At 41.3% G+C, this 17,608-nt stretch overlaps 2 protein-coding genes across 5 annotated transcripts in view; one reads left to right on the forward strand and one right to left on the reverse strand.

Annotated features, from left to right (window-relative positions):
* IARS2 (isoleucyl-tRNA synthetase 2, mitochondrial) overlaps positions 1–5,354 on the reverse strand; it is a 34,012-nt gene extending 28,658 nt beyond the window's left edge. The window contains exons 1-8 of the mRNA XM_081185980.1: positions 5,110–5,354; positions 3,506–3,628; positions 2,938–3,094; positions 2,339–2,487; positions 1,962–2,011; positions 1,762–1,871; positions 1,566–1,656; positions 121–236 (exon numbers count right to left, since the gene is read on the reverse strand). Of these exons, the coding sequence (XP_081042106.1) occupies positions 121–236; positions 1,566–1,656; positions 1,762–1,871; positions 1,962–2,011; positions 2,339–2,487; positions 2,938–3,094; positions 3,506–3,628; positions 5,110–5,316 (1,003 nt within the window). The 5' untranslated portion in view covers positions 5,317–5,354. The remainder of the gene's footprint in view (positions 1–120; positions 237–1,565; positions 1,657–1,761; positions 1,872–1,961; positions 2,012–2,338; positions 2,488–2,937; positions 3,095–3,505; positions 3,629–5,109) is intronic.
* Positions 5,355–6,190: 836 nt separating this feature from the next.
* On the forward strand, positions 6,191–16,954 carry BPNT1 (3'(2'), 5'-bisphosphate nucleotidase 1). 4 transcript variants are annotated; one of them, XM_081186105.1, is made up of 10 exons: positions 6,191–6,304; positions 7,001–7,100; positions 8,412–8,536; positions 10,261–10,365; positions 10,802–10,909; positions 11,453–11,501; positions 12,463–12,554; positions 13,260–13,457; positions 15,095–15,200; positions 16,181–16,954. In XM_081186105.1, the coding sequence occupies exons 3-10, from the start codon at positions 8,417–8,419 to the stop codon at positions 16,327–16,329; spliced, it is 927 nt and encodes a 308-aa protein (XP_081042231.1). In that variant the 5' UTR covers positions 6,191–6,304; positions 7,001–7,100; positions 8,412–8,416; the 3' UTR covers positions 16,330–16,954. The 4 variants fall into 4 exon arrangements, with proteins under 4 accessions (XP_081042231.1, XP_081042230.1, XP_081042233.1 ...); XM_081186104.1 differs by having other exon boundaries at positions 7,001–7,095; XM_081186107.1 differs by having other exon boundaries at positions 6,212–6,300.
* The last annotated feature ends 654 nt before the right edge of the window (positions 16,955–17,608 follow it).

Consider the following 17,608-nt stretch of genomic DNA (forward strand, 5'->3'; position numbering starts at 1 on the left):
ACAGGTAAGCTACAGGTAAATTATTCTAATTTACAGGAAAGTAAGTCAGCAACCGATCCTCTACTATTCAGTATTAGAAATATATCCATTTCTTTATTCAAATATTAAAAAGGGGGTTACCTTTACATGTTGAAATCATGTCAAACTGCATATCCAAAGCAGCAGCTATAGATTGTACTCTTTCTGCCGCTACAATGAAATGTTCCCCAGTGTCTGCACACTTCACAATGGAATACCTATAATTTTATGACATCTTTTAATTTAGCACCATTCAAATCATAAAAAATACATGCAAGTATTGCAGAGCTCTCCCCAAAATTAGCAGAGCAGATCCTCCCCATTTTGTGACAATCTGTATTACCCAATGGTGCCGCTAAAACAATTTCTATCGTGGAAATGTTAATGCCATAACAAGGCATTTTCACAGGACTCATTGCGATCAGGAAGAGAAAAATCAGTTCAATGTTTCTAGAAATCTCCACTGAATTAAATTACATTAGTTTCCTTATAAAGGTCGCCTATCTTTGAATCAGAAAACAATTGGATACAATAACACAAGGCATCCTCCAATTTTATCTCTTTTTGATTTATGCTGCATCCTTCCGTGGCCACACAACTCCTAGTCTCTAATAGTTTTAGCTAGGATTTTCCAAATATTTTTATTTAAATCCTCCTACAGGCTGTTTTTGCTTTGTTGTGGCCATTAGACATAGCTAACACAACACGCAAGAACACAAATCTAAGGCTTTCCCTCTTTAGCAGCTCTTTGTGCGAAACTACAGACTGCTTTTAGACTCAAAATGCTTGTTTTGTGAATGGAGTGGTCGAAGAGACTACTGGAAACCATGAACCCATGTCACATCTGATGCATTCACAACTATGATAACCTCCAAGGTGGCCCTTTGTTCACAGAAGAGATTTGATGTAGCTAAAGCTTAAGCGAATGGAAAACAGGAATACAGTGTTTTGCCAATTCCCTTTTCTTATGTGTTCCCTGAAAATCTGCTCCAGGAGGATTTGGAGACTGACTCTTCAGAATATTGGGGAATGGGGTTCAGGGGGCACCAGACAAGAGGGGACATCAAAATAATCCCTGATAGACCAAAAGCCCTTCAGCAAGCTGCAACGCAGTATGTTTCTACACAGTATGTTTACAACATGCAACCTCTTTTTAAAAAAATTGTAAAGCAGTGAGCAAAAGTGTTCAACAGAATAAAGATAGACAATAAGTAGTCTTCCTGCATCACTACATTAAATGGCTAGAATACAAGAAGAGACATACATATTGGCAATAAGATACATACAAAACACCTTTTTTTTAGATCCAGAGGAGTCTGTGATATACCAGTACAGTTACCAGTCAAAATTAATGCTGCAAAATTACTCCTATTAAAGTAGAAAATCATACGTATGTACCTGAAATAAACTCTATTGAACTAACTTCTGAGTACATGTGCATAGGATCATCCTACCTCTGTGATAAGAACAACAACCCTAATCCCTACTGTCAGCAATAACAGATTTTAAGCATGTGCCAGAGAAATTAAAAGCAAATGAGTACATACTCTGAATTTGGCATATAACAGACAGCTTCATTCGATGGAATAGTCCAAGGTTGTGTGGTCCAGATTATCAAATTCACAGCAGGTAATCCGTCTACAAGGAAAAGTCTATTTAATAAGCATTATTTCAAGTACATTAAAAGAACACTAACAAAAACTGTATTAAGAGTATACATAACATAGAACATACACAACATACCTAACACAGAAGCTAGCTTGGGTGGTGGTTTCAGTAAGGGAAATCTGACATAAACAGAACGACTAACATGCTGCTGGTTGTATTCAAGTTCAGCTTCAGCCAAGGCTGTACTGCATGAAAAGAAAGTGAATTAAATGAGGATAAAGGCCTTCCACTCTCTCACCGACTATATTTCAAGAATGAGTTCGGTTACCACTTACTTTGTTGAAGGAGACCAAAACACTGGCTTATAGTCCTGATAAATATAACCCTAGAAGGAAAAGAACATGGTTTAAGTACAGCGGACGCTCGGGTTGCGAATCTGATCCGTGCGGGATCCACGTTCGCAATCCGTGTCTGCGCATGCGTGGGTTGCGATTCAGCACCTCTGCGCGTGCACAAAGCGCGATTTAGCGCTTCTGCGCATGTGCGACCGTGAAACCCGGAAGTAACCCGTTCCGGTACTTCTGGGTTTCGGCGGTCTGCAACCTGAGAAAACGCAACCTGAAGTGCCTGTAACCCGAGGTATGACTGTAATCAAAACTGAATGGCAATCTTGACAGCGTAAGTCTTACTTACCAAATAAATGTTAACTCACCTTATCAAACATTTGGTGAAAAATGCCCAGTTGTTTTGCTTCGTACTTTCTATCAAACGTATGGTAGCAGTTCTCCCAGTCTGCCATTATGCCCCAGCGGATAAAGGCCTCTTTCTGTTTTTCAATTACCTTTTCTGCAAATTCTTTAGCTGAAATGTGGAGGAAAAAACCCTATTGTTAATATGAATCTCACAGACTACCTTTTCAGCTCTCAAAATTCCTCCACAAAGGCCTAGAACCAGAAAACAGTTCTATCTAGTGAACAACTTGCCTTCAAACAACTCCCATCATCTCTGACAACTGGCCATGCTTGCTGGGGCTAAATGAGTGTTGGAGACCGAAAGCATCAACAGGGCTACAGGTTCCCCAATCCTGCTTTAAATCATGCACCTATAATCTAAGACGTTCTTCTATCTCTCAAACATATGAGATCCTCTTCTATCTCTCAAACATATGAGATCACACTGATTCTGCAATCCTCACAAACAAGTATAGATAACATAGAACATACACAGCATACCTATCACAGACCAACAATGACAGAAATTGCACACCCACACCACAGACCTCTCTCAGAAAGCTTCCAAGAGGCAATATACCTTTCTGTCTGATTTCCATTGGAGAAAGATGTTCAGTTTCCTCAAGTTCTGACAATGCTCTCAACTCTATAGGTAATCCATGGCAATCCCATCCAGGCACATAGTGTACCTTATAGCCTCTCATCACGTGAAACCGATTTGTGATGTCTTTCAAAATCTAAAGGGAAACCAAAGAAAAAGAAAAGCACACATATTTCTATCTCACTCTACAAATTCTCAGGGTTCCTTCAGCATGTATTTAGATTCCACCTGCTCCAATGTTTAACAAACCTATGAACTCAGAGACTAGATACACTGGCAAACATTGACTGACTTCAAATTGCATTTCAATAGGGACACAATTCAACATTAATATGCCATGGAAGATCACATCAACCATTCTTTCCCATTTAATATCACACTCATTCTTGGAGCCTCAATGGAAAGGTAATTTCTATTATTGTTCCATACATTTAAGTACACATAAGATCAATACTGAAAGATACAAAACTTTTACTGACCTTCTGGTGAACTGAATGTTAAGTATTTATAGAGGCAAAGCAGATTTATTTAGGAAGATAACACTCACTTTATTCAATGCATGACCAACATGGGGATCTCCATTGGCATACGGTGGTCCATCATGAAGACAAAATTCTTGCTTTGTTTTCCTTTGTCTTTGCCATGAATACAGTTCTGAGAAGCCACATTTCTATAGAAACACATAATTAGAAATTGTATTACATACCATATTCTAAACACAAAATGAGTGTTATTTTACAGCAGGGTCTGCAAACTTCCTTCCAATGGTCTATGGCAGGCATGGCCAAACTTGGCCCTCCAGCTGTTTTGGGACTACAACTCCCATCATCCCTAACTAACAGGACCAGTGGTCAGGGATGATGAGACTTGTAGTAACAAAACAGCTGGAGGGACAAGTTTGGCCATGCCTGGTCTATGGTGTTATCTGTGGATTTGTGGTTGATTTTTAATTGGGATTAATTGCTTTTGTTTGTTATATTGTATTTTACTGCATTACAATTCAAATTCTGTGGAGCTTAACAATCACAACTCCCCCAAGGAACTGTAATTTGGTAATGGTGTTTTGAATTCTGTTAGAGATCCCCAACCACTTTTGGCAATCTTAGCTTTCTTTACAGGTTTCCCTGGAACGAGGGGATTGCAATTAAACTACTTTAATCTGTCAACTACATATGAAGTTAGCATATTGGGATAAGTGTTCAAAATGCATTATATGTAATGTGGTGCAATCATTTGCATTATGTGTATAAATTTATGGGATGCCAATTGGAAAAGCTGGTGGGTTGGCATCCATCTTTCTTGGGAGACAACAGAGTGCCCCTTAGGGGGTGAAGTCAAATAGTTGGACTTACAGCTCCTGCTGTGGCTGTAGAGGATTGCAAAAGCAGGTTCTTGATATAAGTTGGGCCTGACCTTCTGTTACATCCCAATAAAATCAAACTAGCAGAGAAATCATTTGAAAACAATTAACACGCACATTTCTGTTGTATGAATAACAGCAGCGTCTCAGCACTTTGGTGCATGGGTAGGAAACGTTTCTCTCTCTCCCTGAACAAATCGCCTTCCTGAAGCTACTGGTTTTTTTAACCTCAAGTTACTTCTTGCTACGAAAACTTCATTGGCAGCTTCAAAGTGGGAGGAAAGCAGGGCTGGATTTAGGTTTGACGAGGCCTTAAGCTACTGAAGGTAATGGGGCCCTTTATATGTCCAGCTGTCCTTTGAAAACAACAAAATGTTGCTGTTTTTTGTGTTGAATATATGCCCAGTACTTACATCGTAGGAGCTTACACAGCACACTGTTGCTGTATGTAGGTTTTTATTTGTTTTTTATGTTATATTTTGGAAATGTACGTCCAGTTTTTCTCCCTTTACTTTTTCTGGGAGCCCCCAAGAGAACGGGGCCCTAAGCTATAGCTTGTTTAACATAAATCCGTCATTGAAGGAAAGTGTCAGATTTCCCCTTCCCCAGGACCCCGAGGATGCTCAGGTTTCCCCAGCGCCCGTAGTGACATGACATGTCCTAACAAAAACGTGCGCGTCGATTACACTACTACGCAATTTGGTTTGCAACTAGGGGGGTGGGAGGGCGTGATTTTTTTTAAAAAAGCGCCCCTCTCTCTCCGCCCAGCCTCCCCCGTTTCCTTCTTCTACCTGCTGAATCTCCAACTCCGTTTCGGGCTGCAGCCGGCCGGGCAAGTGGACGGGGAAATCGCTTCGGGGCAGCAACACCGTCTCGCGGTATTTCGAGTTCGGGCTCGCTTTCTGCGCCCTGCAGGGCCCCGCAGACACCGCCCTGCATGCCCAGCTCCAGGCACGCTGAGAGGACTGGAGCAGCGGCGGCGCCCGCAGTGCCCACATCTTCCTAACTTTGCCCTATGGGCACTTCCGGGCCTGCTACGGCGAGCGGCGAGAGTTGAACGGGGCCCGGAAAGGGACATCTCAAACGGCTGCTTGTTTCTTTTTCGCGTTCTTTCGCGTGCTGCCGGGGCGGGCGGGGTTTGAATTGCCCAGCGCCCTCTAGAGGTCGGTCCTCCCGCTTGCTGCTTTCGGGTGTGTAATAACAGCTGAAAAAGGCAAATGAAGCCCAACTTTCGGAGCTTTAATGCGCCACGCCGAAAGTTCTTGACTGGAAATCGCACAGACCGGCTCGTGGCACGTTTCAGACGCTGGAAGGGGAGAGAGGGTGCTAAAGTTTCAAAGACACCCTGGGAAGGTCGTAAGCAAAAAAGGCTTCACACAACGCTGCCTTGCAGTTTGAGAAGCCGCCTCCCAACCCACAGAAAAGAGACGCATGCACACACGCACACAAAAACCTATTGCACTTCAAGGACTCATATATTGCCGATATATTGCTGTTTATTTTTGCATTTAGGAGGGGGAAAACAAACCTTATATCAAGGCTATTTGTCATAAGAAATTCAAAGGGGGCTACCCATTTAAAGGAAAAGTTATAAAATAGAAAACAATCCACAATTAAAAGGAATCACACATGCTTCTCAACTTAAAGCCCCGATCCTATGCACATTTATTTGCAAGCATCAGTGGAATTCGCTAAGTCTACCATCCACCACCCACCACCCACGACTCACTTATTACTTGTACTGAACTCAGTGAGGCGTCGTTTTGATGAGTAAAATATCCATAGATCTAGGGTATTTTCCTATCCGCCCCGCAAAGAAACGTGTACGGGAAATGGATAGAATGGGCTTTAGGACCCAGCCGATGCAGGTGGGCGAGGCGGAGAGAGAACGGGCGGCTTAGAGGGAGGAAGTCACGGGAGGGTTTAGCATTCAGGCTGGGAGGTTGGGTTGCAGGTGTGCTTGGAGAGCTGCTGTTGCAAAGGCAGGTAGGCATGCACTTTTCATATTTCCCTCACCTTCTTTAGTGCGTATCACAAATAGTCATGTTTGTGCCAGTATTTATTTAGCAGCTGCAGGGATCGTATGGGGCGGCGGAGAACCAACGGGAGGGATATTTGCACCCGCTAGGCATTTCCACGATTGCGAAAGAGAGAGAAGCACATTGAACTTACAGGGACAAACGAGGGGCAATTCGCTGGGCTATTAGAATGGGCAGGGCTTTCCGAGTCGTATGCTCAAGATCACATTAAATTAATGTAAATGAGCTGACGTGGAATTGCTGTTGATCCTTGCCGCTCCCTAGTAGTAGTAGTAATAATAAGAGTAATAATAAACTTTTATTTGTATCGCGCCCACCCCGGCCGAAACCGGGCTCAGAGCGGCTAACATCATATAGCATTAGTATATGTTGCCTAGGCTGGCCCGGAATGGCATGTCTTAAAAACATTATTATTTGTTCATAAGAAACCACAGAAATCAATGTGAAATTTCTACTATTTCAATGCCTGTTTTTCACCGTCAAGCGAATCCTACATGTGAATTCTAGATCAATTAATGTAGGATAAAAGTGTAGCTTTGTGTAGTGCTCAGAATAATACTATCAGTCACATAAGTTATATATCTGCCAAGCACTTTGTGATATATCCACAATAGGGCTTTTGTCATGTTCAATATCATTTCAGGTTTGCCTCTCACCGCCCCAGCAGAAGATTGCAGCCCTGTGCACCCTTATCTGGGAGTAAACCTCATTGAACATAATAGGACTGTGTTTAAACAGGTAGAGTTTCAGACTGTGTGTTTTGCACTTGCAGTGGGTGAAAGATCTGTTGGGTTTGCACAAGCACTTTTAACCTCAGGCCCAGGCAGGTGGGGTTAGGATTATGTGGGGATGTGATCCTCCTGTACCTTTCTGTCTGGCCCTTAAGCCTCTGCCCAGCCACACTTTATTTTTTCAAGTCACACCTCTCACCAGCCCTGCTCCTCCACCCTCCTTGAGTGCTTGTCTTGGATGGAGTATGTCATTGAATAATCCATCTTGATTTCCTGCATGGAGGACAGAGGTGTGCATGTGTAAACTACAAAGGTAAAATTTACAGGTGTTGTTCCACTCAAGTTTTGCCCCTGGCCCTGCCCGCTACTGGCATGTGGCTATTGGAAGGTTCTCCAGAAGGATTTGTGGCTCACAGTCTGAAAAAGGTTCCTCACCTCTGTCCTGAAAGATCATGGGATTGTGGCCTATCACTTACAGAAAGGCCCCTTTTAGCTAAATTCTGCAGCATTTTAACTTCCAATACAAATGTTGAAGGGGACACACTGTCATTTGTGTTTTTTTTTCTTTTAAAAGAGGAGAGAAGACAATGTATATTTTTGAGCAGGTTTAGCAAACCTACAATAAATGTAAAAGAGATTGTAACATGAGTTGGGTAAGGAATTTCCAAAGGTAGAAAAGCAGTTAGTTGCATAACTGGATCAAAGGTAATGAATACCTCTGAGAATAAGCGAGGAAAGCAAACAAAGGGAGTCTGTGGAGACGTATCTTTATGTAATAATAAAACTAGTTTAAAGCTTGCACATTCTTGCCTTTTCTAATCACAATAAAATGTTCTGTGGAGTTTACATTTAGCCTTTCCTTTTCACAGCCATGACACTACTTCACAGTGCTATGAAGGCATTACTAAATCATTTATTTACCTGATTATTTATTTCAGGGATGGTGAACCTTTCAACCTCAGTGCTGCATTTGCTTCTCAGCAAGCTTTCAGGAGCCACATGGTAGTGGTGGGCAGGGCCGGAGGCAAAAGTGGGCAGAATAATAAATGTGGATTTCATCTTCTCACCCATTCATTCTTTAGTCAACATCAAGGCAACAGTGGTAGAAACAGAAAAGAATTATGAGGGGGCACAGAAGGAGCAAATAATATTTCTAGGTGGGCGAGTTGTGCCTCACAATATCTCTGAAAGAAAAAGACAGCATATGTTGCCCACTTCTAATGCAATATTCATTTCCCCCACTGAATATTTTTGTGCTAAGCTTGTAACATTTGGGGAGATGACGGTGGCACTCACAAGATTTTTATCCCTTCTTCTGTGCAGTAAGCATGTCTTCCAGTCCAACTGTATTGATGCGTCTTGTGGCCTCGGCATATTCTGTCGCTAATAAAGCAGGAACAATTGTGAGGAAAGTCATGGCCGGAGGAGATCTGGGTGTAGTTGAGAAGGTAACTGTCAGCACAATCCTATGCATGCCTCCTCAGAAATAAGTTCCAATTTAGTCCAGTGGGACTTACTCCTAGGTAAGTGTGCATTGCATTAATGATCAACCCCAGTAGAACATGTAGCAGAATTCTATGCATGTTTAACTCAGAAACAAGCCTCTCAGTGTTCAGTAGGGGGCTATTCTGAATTGCTATTTTCAGATAGGCCATGCCAACTTCAATTGATGGGGTGCTGGGAAATGCACTAGTTGCCTGAACTTTAATCAGAAATCATGGCCCACATTACTGTGAATCCACCTGCCAACTTTCTCTTTCTGGATCATTTTGCTGGCTTTCCCTATAGATTCCAGTACAGTATAGAGCAGGCATTGGCAAACTCAGCCCTCCAGATGTTTTGGGACTACAACTCCCATCATTCCTAGCTAACAGGACCAGTGGTCAGGGATGATGGGAATTGTAGTCTCAAAACATCTGGAGGGCCGGGTTTGCCTATGCCTGGTATAGAGACTCTGCAGATGCCTGCTTTCCTAGGCTTCTGGGACATTTTAAAATTATAGGCTTTGAAAAATGCTTGACTTTGCAGGATTCCATAGGCAATAATCTAGGATACAAGAGCTGATAAAACCCAAGTATTGACCCTTTCTTGCCAATTCCATCAAAATGATTCAAAGAGATTCTTCGCTGTGGTGTCTGTGATTTTTTTGCACACATGTTTTCTCTCTGCAGAACAGCCATAGCTCACTAGTAGAGCATCACGTTGTGCGTGGAGAAGGTCCCAGGTTTAACCCCACTAGCTTCTGGTAGGGCTGGGAGACATCCTTGTATGAAGCCATGGAGACCCACTGCCAGTCCATCTTGATAATATTGAGCTGGATGCCCCTCTGTATAAGTCTTCTTTACGTGCTGAACATTGTGACTGGTGTTTTATTTATCCTCATGTATATCCTGTCTTTCCTTCAAGGAGCTCAAGGTGGCATAACTAGTTCTTTCCCCATTTTATCATCACAACAACTCTGTGAGGTCAGTGAAGTAGAAAGATGGTTACTGGCTCACACAGTGATGCCGTGAACTTAATGGCTGAGCGGGGATTGGAACCCGGGTCTCCCCAGCCTAGTCCAACACTCCAGCCACCGCACCATGGTGGTGCTTATGAATGCCTAAGTTTCTGCATCTTGAGTCTAAACTTTTATTGCATTTAACAAAAACATCTTTACATAAAATCCAATTATTGCATTTTAAAAATAAAAATACAGAACCAGAAAACGTGTTCGGTATGAAAAGAAAGAAAGAAAGAGAAAGAAAGAAAGAAAGAAAACATGTTTGGTATGAGTTCGTGGTTAAAGGGAACATCTCTTTCAGGAATATAAAAATGAGTACCTTATTTGGAAATATATTTATACATATATTTTGTAGTGCTTTGAAACATTCACTAGATGACTGCTAGTGCAAACATGCAAACTGCTAGTGCAAACATGCAAACTTATCTAAGTCTAAAGCATTCCACAAAAAAGGCACCTTCCCTTTGGTGGAACATGGAAAGATTTGCTGGGCCATAAAACCCCACAGGTTCACAAGATTACCATGGCCTCTTGTCATAGTTTACAAGCTGAGAAATGTATTTGCATGGCTGTTAGTACTGGGGAAAGGAAGGAAGTTAGTATTCTGTTTGGGCCACATCATGGCTTTGACTGTCAACCTATTCTATCTATTCTATTCTATCTGAACAGTCAGGAGCTAATGACCTGCAGACCAAGGCTGACCGGCTGGTGCAGATGAGCATTTGTTCCTCTTTGGCACGGAAGTTTCCTAAGCTCACGATCATCGGTGAAGAGGTGAGGACACCAAAATCCAGCATGTGCTGTTCAGGCTTGCCTGGTTTGATACTTTATAGGGCACAGTTGTGGTGTACAAAAATGTATAAAAATGCAATAGAACAGCAATAGAACCACAATCCACTCGAAAACGAGCAGCAGCAGCAGCAATACACCAGCAGCAATTGATAAAAGCAGCAATTGATTAATTGAGACTATTAGTAAAAAGCAAATAAAATGTCCTCAGTTTTTTTTCTTATTGCTGCCTCTTCATAGCTCGTAATTTTTTTAAGCCCCAAAGAGAGCGATTTGTCAATCCACACACACACCACCACTATTTCTTTCTCATGTTACCCAATATTATGTAGGTTTATGCATGGTGAACCGGCAAATACTTATGTACCCGTCTCAATATTATTAACCTTAACTGTGCATCTCTCTCTTCTTTTTACATCAGGATCTTCCCTCTGAAGATGTAGATGAAGAGTTACTTGAGAATGGCCAGTGTGAGGATATCTTGAAGAAAACCTGTCCACAGCAGTATACTAACATTAAAGAAGAAGAGGTACTAATAACTAAAGGTTCATCTAATTATTGAATTAGATGTCACCCCAATTATGGAACACTCTTCCCAAGGGAAGTTTGTCTGGTGTCAATTTTGTTATCCTTCCTGGGCCAGGCGATTGCATTTTTATTCATACAGGCATTTGGATAGCATTAGGAGTCTGGCTTTTGGTGGCTGTTTTTTGGTGTGTGTGGGATGGTTTGTTTTATATTGTTAGATGACTTTTCTGGGTGAGCCGTTCTAGTGTATTTGTACTGTTGTAAAATATCTTTTATTGTACAGTATATTTAATATGTCATTGGTTTTGTAAATAGGTTTGGGATTTCTGACTGTGTGAAGAAAGACATATATTTGGATAAACTAAAACTAACATTATTCCTTAACCATAAAAAGATTTCTTATTCAGCAGTGATGTGGCAATTTGTAGTTGCTCCAAGTGAAGATGCACTTCACAATTTTTTCCCTCTTTCTTGCTAGCAATGCTTTTGATATCCAGTCTGTATCTCTGCTTGAAACTCTCCTTTGTTCTGTTTCCTTTCAAAGCTTGTTGTATGGGTTGACCCTCTGGATGGAACCAAAGAATACACAGAAGGTTTGCTTTTTCTTTTTTAAAAAAGCATTTGCATTGAGTATGCACTTTTGTTTTAATAAGCACAATGCCAAAGTCATATTGAGTTAATGTGTGACATTTACCAGCGATGAATGGACAGGTAGAGGTCACCATTACCTGAAAAAGCTGTAGGAGATTGGGTTTGATAATAGAAATTGGACTGTGAAACCAAATCAGCTGGGTGATTTATTCATTCTTTGTTAATTGACTAAGCCTACAGTCCTATCTCCCCTTTACTTGGAAGTTAGTCCCACTGAACTCAATGTGACTTACTTCTGAGCAGACATGTATAGGATTGTACTGTCAATTGCTAGCCACATTCAGGGAAGCCCTATTTCTGCCAAGCTATGTTGTGAGAATTTGGGCCTGTCTTAGCTCTTCCTTTTTAAAATGAATCTTGATTTTAGTGAATCATTATTTTAATAAGTGATAGCCAACACCTCTTGCTTGTCTAGAGTTGGCAGCCTTTGAGTGTAATACAATAAAATACCAGTATATAAAAAATAAAGAGACAAGGTGCAGGAAACTTGCTCAAGATAAGCAGGTGCAGCAGTGTCTGGATAGGAGAGAGAGTGCCTCCTGAGAACAATACATTCACCATCTTGAATTTCATCATGGATGAAAGGTGGGATATAAATGTAATATAATAAATATACATGCAGCAAGTTTCTATTATATTATCATGGTCTAAATATTCTGAAACTGTAAATCTAACTCAGGGGGTAGCCCAGATTGTGTCCTTGGGGTGTTGCTTGACTCCAACTCCCAAGGGCGCCCTATAACTTGGGTGATGGAAATGGGTGATGGGAGTCTCCCCCCTCCACACCTGGGGACCACCACCTTGGTTATGCCTGGTCTAACCCTATGCTGAGAAAAACGCTTGATATGACCTGAGATGACACAGATGATGTTTCAAGCTACAACTCTTTATTCCCTTTTTCAGGACTTCTTGATCATGTGACAGTTCTTATCGGAATTGCTTATGGAGGAAAAGCAATAGCAGGAGTCATTAACCAACCCTATTATAACTACGAGGTAGGAGATGCCTTGATTTGCTGAAAAGTATCAAACAAATTGCCTGATTCCCCTAGCTGCTGCTGGATAATGGTGTGTATATAGCAGTGGTGTATGTATAGATAAAAGGAAGTGCACAAAACCAGGCAAAGAATTATTTCTAAGGGAAGGATCAACTCTTTCTTACTAAATCCCTCTAGGCAAATGCTGTGCCCACAATCAGGGCTTATCTGCAATCCTGTTGTAGAGTCAGGGAAAACTTCTCATATATAACACCAGGAATTCTTGAGTTGTTTTGTTATAAAGTAAATAAAGATTGTATATCAGAAAGAGAAACAGTTGACTTAGTACCATTAGTGGGATTCTATTTCCCCTTTGGGGAGTTTTGGAGGAAGTAATATTGTCTTACGAAGTGTTCTGAGACCAGTATGTTATTATAGGGCAAAAGTAGACCTCATACTGCTGTAACTCGGGAAAAGAATCACAGAGTCCTGACTCTATTTCTTCACTAATCATAAAAATACAATCCCTACCGGGGATGGAACTCGCATGTTAATGGAAAAAAAGAGGCAAAATAAGAGTAATGCTATTAAATAAGTTTTGTTTTCTTTCCACAGCATAAGTGCAGTACTTCCAGTGATCATTTGCGTTACTTTCTTTTTAAAACCGTAGTTTACGACGAAAGGCATCATGGCAGTGTCTGAACTTTTTGTGCCTTTTTTGCAGGCAGGTGCAGATGCAGTCCTGGGCAGGACAATCTGGGGAGTCCTAGGTTTGGGTGCCTTCGGATTTCAGCTGAAGGAGGCTCCAGCTGGGAAACATATTATCACCACCACACGGTCACACAGCAGCAAGCTGGTCAACGATTGCATTAGTGCCATGAACCCTGATCATGTGGTGAGAGTTGGCGGTGCAGGAAATAAGGTGTGGAGATAATTTTTTTTCAATTTTTAGAAAGATAATGTTTTTTTAAAAAAAAGATTAGGACCAAAAAATACGATTGCACTTCGTGAGCTGTACTGCAGAACATCCTTTCCATGAGAATGAGTACATGGATTAAGCCATCAGCTGTAATGGTAGCAATTTCTTCATGCTGCTGGCAGTGCTGCTGCTTCCCGCGACAGGGATGGGCAAGGTGAGGTTGAGGAATCTCCAGTTGCCACTGGCAGGCTTGCAGGTGTGTATACCAACCTAGAGCTCACCTGACCTTGTTGCCACTTGACTTCATCTCTCTCCTGGCAAGTGCAGTGCCACCACTGTCAGTAGGGTGCCACTGTTGCTTGCCTTTCACTGCTAAACTAAACCTCTTCGCAGTATAGGGTGGGATATGCAAGTGTTAGGAAGAAATGTGAATTAGTTTAGCTTCTGATGGGACTTTGAGATGTACTAATCATTGATAGGACGGAGATAATTTAGGAAGTGGCCTTCAAAATGATCTGCCTTCTTCTAGTGCTTTTAGGGGTTTTGCACATTAAAAAAACGAAAACCCCTTATGACTAAGTCATAGGTTTGTTGTTGTCAGGCAATGGAGTTTGGGCTTTCTTGGGCAAATGAAGCAACTTCAACCAACCCGTCAACAATTCCCTGTGGAGGAGGATCATTTCTCCTGAATTTCAGATAAATTGTTCGCTATGTAAAAATGACCATTGAAATATTGGGATAGTTTCACTGAATCAAAAATGTATGAGAGAACTCTGCCTCCACATAAGCTGGTTGCTACAGATGCATAGTGTACATAGTTAATCACCACCAACTGAAAACTGTGCTGCCCTACTCACTGTAAAGATGTTCAGGGTGTTGTGAGGAAGCATTTTTCCACATGCAGAACGTCTTCCCTTAGCTATAGTAACTGTTCTATGCTAACCAGGAATGATGGTTAACAGCTTTGGAAGAAGCCGTGATTTTGAAATGATTTCAAACTTTGGTTTAACGTGTTGCCTTATTTCAAAAGCGTTAATAGTAATAGATACTCACTTTGAATGAAATAAGAAGCTACATTTAATGGAAGACTTCTTCGTTGGTTGGTTCAGTCAAAGGGAGGAGTGAAGGGACTGTGTGAATGGGCCAAAGCCTTGGTCTATCTTGCCTTATTAAGTTGAAATTTGATCATCCAAACTCATACAGGGAGAGTTTGCCTGTAAATGCAATTGCCTACATGGTGACTGTGGGACGCGGGTGGCGCTGTGGGTAAAACCTCAGCGCCTAGGGCTTGCCGATCGCATGGTCGGCGGTTCGAATCCCCATGGCAGGGTGACCTCCCGTCGTTCGGTCCCAGCTCCTGCCCACCTAGCAGTTCGAAAGCACCCTTAAGTGCAAGTACATAAATAGGTACCGCTTTATAGCGGGAAGGTAAACGGCGTTTCCGTGTGCTGCGCTGGTGCTGGCTCGCCAGAGCAGCTTCGTCACACTGGCCACGTGACCCGGATGTGTCTCCGGACAGCGCTGGCCCCCAGCCTCTTAAGTGAGATGGGCGCACAACCCTAGAGTTGGACACGACTGGCCCGTAAGGGCAGGGGTACCTTTACCTTTACATGGTGACTGTAACTCTTTGTTCATGACAGATCATTCAACTTGTGGAAGGCAAGGCATCTGCTTATGTATTTGCCAGCCCTGGTTGCAAGAAGTGGGACACATGTGCACCAGAAGCTATTTTGCATGCAGTAGGAGGTGAGTCAATAGATACACTGGAATAAATGAAACAAAAAGGTTTTCAGGTGCTGCTCTACATTTTGTAATATTGTCTGTGTATGATAACACAGTATGTGTGTCTGTGTACACATATATATTAGACAATAACCTAAAACTGCCTTTCTATTTTGGGCTGTTTTACCATGCAATTTTTATATGAGGTAGTATTCAAATTATGATTTCATTTACATTTGTTGGCATTCATTTACATTCATTTACATTTGTTGGCATATCAAGTGCAAATAAATAAGCAAGCAAGGATACAAAGCCACTTGAACTCACTATTGCAGTCATTCCATTTCTTTCAATGGTTAGTTGAAACATTTGATGAAACCAGTTGCACGCACAGGAAGACCTTGTGCTAAATTATTTTCTGTGGCTACTGAGTTTCCTTGACATAGCAACTATATTGCTGAGTTATAGGCCAGTTATATTTTGTTGTTAGGTTTTTTCTGGTTTTTGTTACTGGCATAATCATGCATTTGAATATTTCAATGTTTTTCAGTATCCATAATATTTGGAGTGTATGCTTGTGAGCTACTTTGTCGAGATTTCTCTTAAAGAGTTGATTATAAATCAATTAAATAAATGAATTATTCATTATGCTAAAATGGGATTATGTAATGGAGGGAAATAAATTTAGATAACCAAGGTATGGAAAAGGAGAGTTCAGTTCCTTTACCAAATAACCTTGGAAGAGCCATACCTCAGTGGTAGAAGATCTGCTTTGTATGCAGAACATCCAAAGTTAAATCCCTGGCACTTCCAGGTATGGCTGGGAGAGACTTCTGTCTAAAACCATGGAGAGCTGCTTCCAGTCAAGTAGACAATACTGAGTTAGATTGACTAATGGTCTGAACTGGTATAAGGCAACTTACTGTGTTTCTACAATCCCCTTCCTTTGTAGAAATAGAGCTGCTGTGTTTAAAGGCTAACCTCTCCTTTCCTTTTTCTTTCAGGCAAGCTCACTGATATTCATGGGAATTTCTTTTGTTATAACAAAGACATCAAGCATATGAATTCAGGAGGTGTCCTTGCTGCTTTGAAAAACCATGACTATTATGCCAGTCGAGTTCCTGAGACGGTTAAACAAGCTCTTGTGCCTTAAAATACAAAGCATGGTGCATTCCACTTGATTGGGAAGGAGCTTCAGCTATTCTTATTCTTAGCTGGAATTGGTAATGGCTTATGGAATTGGATCAAAGTTTCATTCTGCCACAGTGTTTAGTAATTTCCTCTCCCTGCCACCCACAGAATAGAACAGGCATTAAATTTGGTTTTCATTTAGAACAGTAGGTTACTTCAGTTAGCATAGTTCTAAAATGTAATATTGCCCTATGTTTATTGTTATTAATCTATACACATTCCTGTTGAATAATCAAATCTTTACACAATCACATTTCCTTGATAACTTGAGAGCAAAAACTGTAAGTACCATTATATTTAATGTTGCAAAATAAATCACCTCTGTTTATAAACCCTGTTCACACGTGAATCACTCAAGGGGGGCGGTCTCATGTGATGACTGGGGAGCAGGGCTACACTGCTTGCCTACTGTTTATGCTAGGCTTCTTGAGTTCAAACATGCATACAATGCTTGGCCAGCAGTATGATGCCCCCTTTGTTCAATTCACGTATGAAGAGGCTATAGACAAATGTATTTCAGCTTTTATACAATGTGTCTTGAGTGGATTAAAATGACTGTGGAACTTAAATATTTACCATTTCTTAAATGTGTCTTATGGTCTGTTTGGAATTAACACTGGACTCAGAAATGGGACATGATACCCCTTTGATGCTCCCTCTTCTTCTCTCCCCATTCCTCATTGCACACACAGCTTGACTCTGATTTAGGAAATCAGTTTTTCATTATGTCTGAATCTGGAAACTGGTTTGTCTTCTTATTTTGCAGGAAGCCCTTATTCATCGTTTTCTGGTTTGCATATCATGGAATATAGGTTTAACAAACCAGGAAGTATTTTTATTTCATTAGAAGCAGCCTAGGGGAGATGGGGAAAAAATTTGGATCAAGACTGCAGTACAGGAAGAGTTTAATCCACCAAAATTTCCCTTCTCATGTAAAATAATTATCCCCTCTGTACAAAGGAGTCTAGATCACAACTGATGTGTTTAGCTTGTGTTACAGCTCCAGGCAGAATTCCCACTGCAACACCTCAAAGGTTGGAAATCACACCTTTTGTAAAATTACCCGAGATTTCCCACTTTCTAGTTTGTGTCATTGCTTAAATCATATGGAAGGTTCATAAGCAAGGTAAGCCCCAGTTAAGTAGGCATAGAGGAAGAAGCCACTTAAATCCTAGTATTTTTAGTGTTCTAATTGTATTTTATTTAGCAGTACAGTATTATGACAGGTTCTTGTTCATTAG

This window comes from Podarcis bocagei (assembly GCF_964188305.1).
Source record: "Podarcis bocagei genome assembly, chromosome: 3".
NCBI classification, from domain to species: domain Eukaryota; kingdom Metazoa; phylum Chordata; class Lepidosauria; order Squamata; family Lacertidae; genus Podarcis; species Podarcis bocagei.

Coding starts and splice junctions, on each gene's coding strand:
- BPNT1 (XM_081186105.1), top strand. CDS start 8,417: ATGTCTTCCAGTCCAACTGTATTGATGCGTCTTGTGGCCTCGGCATAT. Junction 10,366..10,801: donor TCACGATCATCGGTGAAGAG/GTGAGGACACCA, acceptor TTTTTACATCAG/GATCTTCCCTCTGAAGATGT. Junction 15,201..16,180: donor TATTTTGCATGCAGTAGGAG/GTGAGTCAATAG, acceptor TTTTTCTTTCAG/GCAAGCTCACTGATATTCAT.